General features: G+C 36.7%; 1 protein-coding gene across 1 annotated transcript; it reads left to right on the forward strand.

The window, feature by feature from the left end:
• Positions 1-3,044: 3,044 nt before the first annotated feature.
• LOC114196661 (folliculin-like) lies at positions 3,045-4,636 on the forward strand (the record flags this gene model as incomplete). Its single annotated transcript, XM_028087392.2, is given in 3 exon segments — positions 3,045-3,406; positions 3,515-4,002; positions 4,005-4,636. Coding segments are annotated over 3 exon segments (1,482 nt in total), but the record flags the coding sequence as incomplete, so codon positions are not given.
• Between the last annotated feature and the right edge of the window lie 5,721 nt (positions 4,637-10,357).

The raw sequence follows: 10,357 nt of genomic DNA on the forward strand, positions 1-10,357 counted from the left end.
AAATTTTCTATTTCTTCCTGATTCAGTTCTGGAACGTTATATGTTTCTATGTATTTATCCACTTCTAGCTTGTCTCATTTTTTGACATATAATTTTTCATAATATTCTGTTAAAATCCTGTGTATTTCTGTGGTGTCAGTTGTTATTTCTCCTTCATTTCTAATTTTATTTATGAGTCTTTTTTTTTTTTTGATGAGTCTGGCTAAAAGTTTATCAATTTTGTTTATCTTTTCAAAGCACCAGCTGCTGGTTTCACTTATCTGTTTTACTGTTTTTTTAATCTCTATCTGAATTATTTCTGCTCTCATCTTTATTATTTCCTTTTTTTTCTGTTGGCTTTGGGATTTATTTGTTCTTTTTCTAGTTCCCTTAGTTATAAAATTAGGTGTTTATATGAGATTTTTCTTATCTTTTGAGGTAAGCCTGTATTGCTATAATCTTTTCTCTTAGAACAGCTTTTGTGGCATCCCAAAGATTTTGGACCATTGTGTTTTCATTTTCATTTGTCTCCATGTTTTTTTTTTAATTTCTTCTTTGATTTTTTTGGTTGACCCATTCATTGGTTATAGCATGTTATTTGGCCTCCTTATATTTATATTCTTTCCAGATGTTAAAATAATTTAATAGGTTTCCATACTTTTTAGTAAATTCCTCCTTATATTTTCAATCTGGCATCAAAACCACACTCAGAGATAGTATTTAGCTATTATCTTGTATATCTAAACCATTTGTTAAAATGTTGAATTTAGGGCACCTGGGTGGCTCAGTTGGTTAAGCGACTGCCTTTGGCTCAGGTCATGATCCTGGAGTCCCGGGATCGAGTCCCACATCGGGCTCCCTGCTCAGCGGGGAGTCTGCTTCTCCCTCTGACCCTCTTCCCACTCGTGCTCTTTATCTCTCATTCTCTCTCTCTCAAATAAATAAATAAAATCTTTAGAAAAAAATAAAATAAAATGTTGAATTTAATACTTCTACATTGGTTGGTAAAGTCACTGCTCCAAATCCTCAATATGCTCCTTTCCCTTTCTCAGGACTTCTGGACTTTCTTGTAATCCAAAAATTAGAGGACATAGTCTAGCATAATAAGGAATATCCACAACTCTGTTCTGATTTTATGGTTTAGTGCCTGTGTCTACTCAAAATTTTAATGCCAAACACACATTTTGCATAACATGTAAGACCAAATCTTCATAGTTACTCAATTTTTCTCCAGCTAAGATTTCCTGGCAAGACTCATTATATCTTTCCCCTCCTCATTTCTGAGAAGTATTGTTACAGAGTTTTGTATTATGATTACAATAAATATATAGATAAATTTAGAGACATTGAACATCTTTACAAGATTGTAAATTTGTAGTTAACAACATGATTCCTCCACAGAGACAAAATAGACTTATAGGTTCTTTTGCAAAAGTTCTACACATTTCTAAAGAAGTTCATGTTTCTAGATTTTATGTTTAAACATTTTGGACAGGAATTTTTTTCTAAATTATGCTTACTAAGTGCTATTAAAGTTTAAGAAATATTTCTTTTTTCACATTTATTGGTACACCTGACCACCTTACCGAAATCTCAGAATTTTCCAGTGGTTTTTATTTCCTTATGCTTAGTAAATTCAAATAATTTTATTGATGAATAATGATCATTTTTATTCCTTCTTTCCTATATTTTTATTTCTTGTGTATGCATGATACACATCAGAGTTTTCATTAAATATTTAAGGTTTCCTCCTGGGCAGATGTAGAATTACACTCCCTTACTCCTTCAAATTGGATATGGCTAAGTGGGTTGCTGTGAACCACATTTATGCATGTCATTTCCAGGTGGAATCTTTAATAGCCAGGTAATAATTGACCATCTTTCCTACTCTCAGACCAGTAACCAAGAAATCAGAGATGAGTGTTACATCAGTCTGGGAACTTGGGTAATTATGTCATATGTTCAAAAAAATAATTAGGTCTGTAGCATAAGATATTTACTCTTTTTAAAAAACATGAACTTTTTGTTTTCCTCTTCATATCTATGGGTAACGACAAGGACTCTAGAATAGGTAGAAATATTTCATTGTAAGTGTCCCATCTAAACAACATTATATAATCATACCCTGAATCTTATATTCAGTATACATCCTGTTTAGAAGAAATTTTATATAATATACTAAATAAGGCTAGTATCAATCGCTACTTTCAGCTCAAAGAGAATTTTCCTTTTTATAATTTTTCTGTGAAGAACTTTATTTAAAGTATTCCATTCAGAAAATAAATGGTCATGTCAATTTTTGCATATGTAAATGTACATATATACCTACATATATCCTTCTATTTGAGAAAACAATATTGGTTAAAATTTGGCAAAGTTAAATCAAACAAAATGTATCATCATATACATGTTTTGTATATATTTTATATACATACACACCACACATACATACTTTTCTATTGTATAATGAGCTCCTTGAGAAGAGAGGATGGTTACTTATTCTTTTATTTTTCTTTATATTATCACATGCCTAGAATAATATCTAGTTCATCTTGACTGAAGTTCGAACTATAAATGCTATTATGTCCTATAGTTTCTGTACTCTTGATGTAGTCAAATAATTTGTGTACTTACAATATGAAAGGTTGTAAAACTTGCCTTTCTTTGTTTAAAAAAGAAGAAAAAAGCATTTAATTTTCTTTTCTGTTATAATAAAATGCTGATAGAATCAGACCTTTAAATGACTCTGTGTGTGTGTGTGTGTGTGTGTGTGTGTGTGTGTGTGTGTGTGTAGTTCTCTGCTTATAGTTTAATAAGTACAATTATTATTTCATGAGGCACCATTAACTTTTATGGTAGTTTTTCTACACATATAAAGTCACTACCCATTTGATGCCCTGGATAGTCTTATTTTAAGATTGGTATAAATAATTTCATGCACAGGGCTCCAGTTATCTTTTTAAAGAGCATATTTTAATTGAGTTTGAATGCCTAGGCAAGGAGACAATAATTAGGAAGCCAAACATAACATCAATCATCCTGAGCCTCTCCGAACTCGGGGCTGACGGTCCCTTGCTGCCGGACATCCCAGGTATATCAGCCATGATAAAGAGACCTCGATTAAATACGTCAGTCACCAGCACCCCAACCACCCCCAGCTCTTCAGCATTGTCCACCAGGCCTGTGTGCGGAGCCTGAGCTGTGAGGTCTGCTCTGGCTGGGAAGGCCCTATCTTCTTTGGGGACGAGCAGCATGGTTTCATGTTCAGCCACACTTTCTTCATCAAAGACAACCTGTTTAGGGAATTCCAGCGCTGGTACGGCATCATCGTCATCATGATGGACTGGATTTACCTCATCAACTCCTGGCCCTCCCTGCTTGGGAAGATCCGAGGGATCATTGAGGAACTGCAGGGCAAGGCACTCAAGCTTCTACTCAAGCTGTGAGGGCAGAAACCGTTCTGTTTGGGACGAGGAGACTGGTGGCACTTTCTGTGGCCTGCATCAGGACAGCAGAATGGGACAGCATCTTTTGGAGTATTTGAGACAGAGCAGTTTGGCTGCCCACAGCGTGCCCAGAGGATGAACACGGCCTTCACACCCTTCCTGCATCAACGCAATGGCAATGCAGCTCATTCATTGACATCCTTGACGAGTGATGACAACTTGTGGGCATGCCTTCACACCTCCTTTGCTTGGCTCCTGAAGATGTGTGGCAGCCGGCTGACTAAGAAGCTCCTGGAGGGCACACCCACCGAGGACACCTTGGTCCAGATGGAGAAGCTTGAAGACTTGGAAGAAGAATCCGAAAGCTGGGACAACTCCAAGGCTGAAGAGGAGGAGAAAGCCCCTGTCTTGCCAGATGGTGCAGAGGGGCGGGATCTGACCAAGTGCCCAACAGATTCTTCCTTGCTCTCAGACTGTGGAAACTGGCAGCCCCGAAAGTTGTCTGTCTTTAAGTCCCTTTGGCACATGAGGCAGGTCCTGGGTGCCCCATCCTTTCGCATGTTGGCTAGGCATGTTCTCATGGAAACCAAGTGATCTGGAAAAGTAGAGATGCAGAACTTGTGCAGTCAGTTGTTGAAGTTCTTCAGACGATGCTGCCAGTGGGCTGTGTCTGCATCATCCCTTACAGCAACCAGTATGAGGAGGCCTACCGCTGCAACTTCCTGGGGCTCAGCCCACACGTGCAGATCCCCTCCCACGTGCTGGCCTCAGAATTTGCTGTCGTCATGGAGGCCCATTCAACCCCTTGCTCCAGCCTCCACCCAGCCGGGTGCGAGGATGACCAGTCCCTCAGCAAGTACGAGTTTGTCGTGACCAGTGGAAGTCCTGTAGCTGTGGACCGAGTTGGCCCCACCATCCTGAATAAGATGGAAGCAGCTTTGACCAACCAGAATCTGTCTGTGGGTGTGGTGGACCAGTGCCTCCTCTGCCTTAAGTAAGAGTGGATGAACAAAGTGAAGGTCCTTTTCAAATTCACCAAGGTGGACAGTCGGCCCAAAGAGGACACGCAGAAGCTCCTGAGTATCCTCGGAGCATCTGAAGAGGGCAATGTGAAGCTGCTCAAGTTCTGGATGACGGGCCTGAGCAAAACCTACAAGTCCCACCTCATGTCCACAGTCCGCAGCCCCACAGCCTCAGAGCCTTGTAATTGACGCCACTGTAGGAACGTGAGCCCGGGCTCGCCCTCGCAGAAGTGATGACCATCCCCGCCACTGAACTCAAGGATGGCTCTCTGACGGCAGTCACACCACTTTTGTTTCTGAACTGCCGGCATGGAGTTCTTTCCTAGCAAGCAGTGGAAACCCTCAGGGCTGAACCTTGCCCTCTGTGTGGGATTTGGACCTGGTAGAGTTTTCCGCACCATTCCATAAGCTGTTTGAATTGCTCTAGCCCTAAAGAGGGCTGTGTGAGACTTGGGACAGTAAGTCCCCTGTGTTTGAGCACCCTGTGAGAGAAGACTAAGGAGGACATGCATCTTATGTCTCTCAAGGATTTAGACTCAAAATTTATAGGAAAAAATGTCAGGCCAGTCCCAACTTGGGTATTTTGGCCGCAGTAACAAACCTCTCAAGGTTCATGTTTGAACCTTTCTATTCTGATACTTAAGACTTTTCCAGGTTTTATATATGTTTATATATATTGTATGTTTTGCTACGGTTGTGAATTTTCAGGACATGTGCCGATCCTTAGCCATTGTTAGTAATCTGGTTTTGAGCTCTGGGAATGGCTTTTGGGGTGGAATAGATGTTTCCTCATTTTTGGGCCCTTTGGGATTCATGTTCTAGAACCATGTGACTACGAAGTCTTCTGGCCATGCTCTCCTATGATTGCTTTGACATTTCCCTGTAGCTTGAGGACAGGCCCCTGATCTTTTTTTTACACAAAGATGATACTTTGCTGAAATGTCGGATGGAGCCATTTGACTTGCCTAACTCACTGGATGTGGAGTTGAGAAACCCACCATGGTTTTATTCCATGTCATTTTGCCCTTTATTGCTTCTTTAAACATTTAGATTTGGCTACAGGTAACAGTTTTCAGATTATGGTGATTTAAGATAGTTTCATCATCCCAGCATGCACTTTTAATAAGGATTCATGGCTTGGAGGGATTTTTTCAGCAGATTTGCTGATTTGTTTAGAGTTTTTTTGGTGTGTTTGCTTAATTTATATTTAACATGGAAACTAAGTTTATATGACTAGGTATCTATCATGCAGGAACATTAAAACACAATAAAGATGTATTTTTATAAAAAAAATCAATCATCCTTATCCAAGACTCTTCATTTATGCTAATCTTTAAGACTGGAGTGATTAACAAATATATATCTTGAGCATACACACCTAAAGGCAATGGATTTATCCCAAATCAAGTGATCTTACCTTTTATTAAAATTTTCATTTATAAAACATTGTATAAAAGCTGAGGATTTGCCTGTGAACTTAACTGTTCTACCTCCAACCTAACTTTGTTCTACCTATTCATCTTTAGAAACAAAATGTTCTTTACAAAAGTTATCAGTTTGACATAGAAAGTAAATTTCTTCCTACTCTGTGAAGTATGATTAATGGGTATAGTAAATAATTTTTTAAATGTGATATTTCAAATACAAGAATGAAATAACAGAAATGAGATATAAGGTAACAATAGATGCAATATGGTGATAAATATAATTTGTATGGCAAAATAGCTAAATATCCAAATTACAGAAACTCTAAAAAATGTAGTTAAATTATGAATAAAAGTAATGTTTATTCATTTATATAAATATATCATATCTAGAAGACATCACTTTTATCTGGAAGGGAGAAGAAATGAATATTAAGATGGAGAATGTACTTATTCGTAGATGTCTTGTGGCTTACTATGGTCTCATCAAAAACAACTGGAGACTCTTGATATTTTCAGTTTAGAGGTCTTTGGGAGGGATATTAGTTATCATGCTATTTTTCCTATCTTCCTTTTAAATCTTAAAATTCCAAAATTATATTTCCACCTGTTCCAGGATTCTCAGCTAAAGATGCTCATGGACTGCAAGTCACTAATAATATAGCTCAGTTCTCTATAATTCCCAGACATCATGTGTCACATTTTTAATTCTAAATTCCCAGGAAGGTAAATATGAATGTCCAACCTAAACCAATCAATTGTAACTAGGAGACCAAGTCCAAAATCGGGGATATGAGAGGAAGTCGTCATCGTTAATAGGGCAGGCTTTTCCAGCAAATATGTGTTACACCCTTTTAACACATATTCGTGACTCCTATTCCGACTCTCTCTGCAATCTCACCTTGTATCATTGTTTCCATAACCCACTATCCTGCAGGTATTCTGGTTTCCCAGTTTCTTGTCCATAGTAAACTATTTGTTCAGCTTTGGACCTTTCATTTGCTGTTTCTTCTTCTTTTTTCTTTTTTTAATTTAAATTCAAGTTAGTTTACATATAGTGTAGTATTGGTTTCAGGAGTAGAATTTAGTGATTCATCGCTTATGTATAACACCCAGTGCTCATCACAAGTACCCTCCTTAATGCTCATCACCCATTTAACCCAACTCCTACTCACCTCCCCTCCATCAACCCTTGCCCACAGCAACTTCTTACTAGAAATGTCTCCAGGGGCAAGGGAAACAAAAACAAAAATGAACTATATTGGGAACTCATCAAGATATAAAGCTTCTACAGAATGAAGGAAAGAATTGACAAAACTAAAAGGCAACTGACCGAATAGGAGAATATATTTGCAAATGACATATTGGATAAAGGGCTACTATCAGAGCTTATAAAGAACGCATCAAAATCAACACCCAGAAAATAAAAATCCAGTTAAGAAATGGGCAAAAGAAATGAGCAGACATTTCTCCAAAGAAGACAGACAAATGGCCAAAAGACACATGAAAAAATGCTCAACATCACTCATCATCAGGGAAATACAAACCAAAACCATGATTAGATAACACCTCACACCTCTCAGAATAACTAAAATTAACAACACAAGAAACAACAAATGTTGGCAAGGATGCAGAGAAAGGGGAACCCTCTTACACTGTTGGTGGGAATGTAAATTGGTGCAGCCACTTGAAAACAGTATGGAGGCTCCTCAAAAAGTTAAAAATAAAAATACCCTACCACTCCGCAATTGTACTACTAGATATTTATCCAAAGGATACAAAAATGTTGATTCTAAGGAGCACACTCACCCCAATGTTTATAGCAGCAATGTCCACAATAGCCAAATTATGGAAAGAGCCTAAATGTCTATTGACTGATGATAGATAAAGAAGAGGTGGCATATATACACAATAGAATATTACTCAGCCATCAAAAAGAATAAAATCTTGCCATTTGCACAATGTAGGTAGTACTAGATTGTATGATGGTAAGCAAATAAGTCAGTCAGAGAAAGACAAATACCATATGATTTCACTCATATGTGGAATTTAAGAAACAAGACTGATGAACATAGGGGAAGGGAAGGAAAAATAATATAAGATAAATACCAAGAGGGAGGCAAGTGATAAGAGACTCTTAACTAGAGTTCATTTGCTGTTTCCTCCAGCTGGAATGTGTCTCTATACTTTTTGCAGAATTTAATCTGGACAGGGTTTCTGCTTGCATGCTTACCTTTCACAGGTAGATCACCCTGTGGAAATTAGCTTCCTCACCATGTGTATTCTATCTCATCACCCTTTAACCATCCTGCAAATAATCACAAACTGTAGTTTTCTACTTTTTTGTTTTCTTATTCTTTCTTATTGCCATCAGAATTTAAATCCCATGAAGACAGAATTTTTTAATCCTTATTACTGCTATGTCTCCAGTGACTAGTTCAATCAATACATTTGCAAATGAATAAATTTAAATAATTTTATAGTGAAGAGTGAGCTTGAATTTTTGATTCCTGAATTTCCCCCTCCTATTTTACAATTTTAAAACATAGAACATTATCAACTATGTCAAATAATTAGATATAAAGGTGAATAAGTTATATTTTTTTTAGTTTTTATTTTAATTCCAGTTAGTTCACAGTGTTGTATTAGTTTCAGGTATACAATATAGTGATTCAACAGTTCCATACATCACCCTACATTCATCATGACAAGTGTACTCCTTAATCCCCATCCCTTATTTAATTCATCTCACCACCTCCCTCCCCTGGCATATAAGTTACTGACGCAAAAAATGAGAAAATCACACATACTATTAGCATTATCAGGAGTTAATGTTCAAAATTCTTGTACACCAAAAAAGTGTGGTACAATGCCTGAGTGTATGCGGTCTAGAAACAAACTCAGTTTAAATTCTAACTTGATACTGTTCCTTTATGTCACTTAATATCTCCATGACTCAATTTTTGTATCATGAAGAGAGAATAATACCTATAAAGTAGCTTTTTATGGAAATTAAGTAAATAAATATGTAAAATGCTTACAACACTAAAAGACGTTGTCTATAAATGTGTTCTGTTCTTAAGACTGGAATTTTCATGATTCATTTGTTTACTTATCTGAAAATGAACTGTACAGAGAACTAAGCAGCTTCTTAGTAAATTGCTCAGAAAAGTAGCAATCCAATGGGATGATGTTATATATACCCTTACAATGTCAGTTCCCTTAGCAAATATAAACACAATATAAATTTAATTTAAATTTGAGCCACATTTGTTAACCTAAGTCAATCATTATAATTACAATGGTGCCTTTATTTTATAAATTATGGATTTTTTTCTGCAATATAATTTTAATTTACCTTTTCATCGACTTACCAATAAACTTCCCTTCAACTTGAACACAAGGAAAAAAATGACTGTTTTTTAACAGTATGTGATTATCTTGTTTATTTATGCCCAGAGCCAAAAGGATGAATTTGCTGTATAAACTGCATGACACATGCTAGACCATTACTGGCAATAATTGTCATTCTGCAGCAAAAGTCTCACTTTCATTTTTGCCCAAGGCAGAATATGTCTCTTTTTTTTTATATTTAGAACAGAAAGGATGGAAAGAGATTATCAGCCTAACCATTTGAATCCTGGGGTAAATATGAACTATGTCTTGGAATCCAATGTCTCTCTCTCTCTCTTCTTAATGTAAGGTTTTGCTTAAATTTTATTTTCCTTATAAAGTGAAGAAAAAAGTTTATCATAATAGTGGAAGTACTGGAGGGTGCCTGGGTGGCTCAGTTGGTTAAGCAACTGCCTTCGGCTCAGGTCATGATCCTGGAGTTCCAGGATTGAGTCCCACATTAGGCTCCCTGCTCAGCAGGGAGTCTGCTTCTCCCTCTGACCTTCCTCCCTCTCATGCTCTCTCTTTACCATTCTCTCTCTCTCTCAATAAATAAATAAAAATCTTTAAAAAAATAATAGTGGAAGTACTCTTGAAATTAGTTTCTCATTGAAGGAAAATCATTTAAGGGTTTTTTTTTTATAGTTCAAAAGTTTGTTGTAGAAGCAAATGTAGCTGATTGCACAATCTGAATAGATTATAAAGATCAGAAGGGATGTTAAATGTATCAAAATGAGAACAGTGATCATAAAGACTTATGTCAAAAATATCTGCATAAATGAAGTCTATAAATTTCCCAGATTTGGGGAAAAAAAGATTAGCTTACACATCCAAGAAGTCCACTGGACTCCAAATAAAATAAAATCAAAGAAAACCCCATGGAGATACAACATAATGATATTGCATAAAGCTGAAAGTAAAGAGAAAATGTTGAATGCAGCAAAAGAAAAAAGACAGATCACATTCATAAAACAATGAATCAAAAAATGGGTAAGTTTTTATCAGAAATAATAAAAACCAGAAAACAATGAAATGACATATTCAAATCTTGTAAGACAAAATCTGTCAACCAAAAATTCTTTATCCAGTGAAA

Source organism: Eumetopias jubatus, unplaced genomic scaffold, assembly GCF_037043125.1.
Source record: "Eumetopias jubatus isolate StellerSeaLion01/CBP00866 unplaced genomic scaffold, mEumJub1_p1.0 scaffold_2, whole genome shotgun sequence".
Lineage (NCBI taxonomy): Eukaryota > Metazoa > Chordata > Mammalia > Carnivora > Otariidae > Eumetopias > Eumetopias jubatus.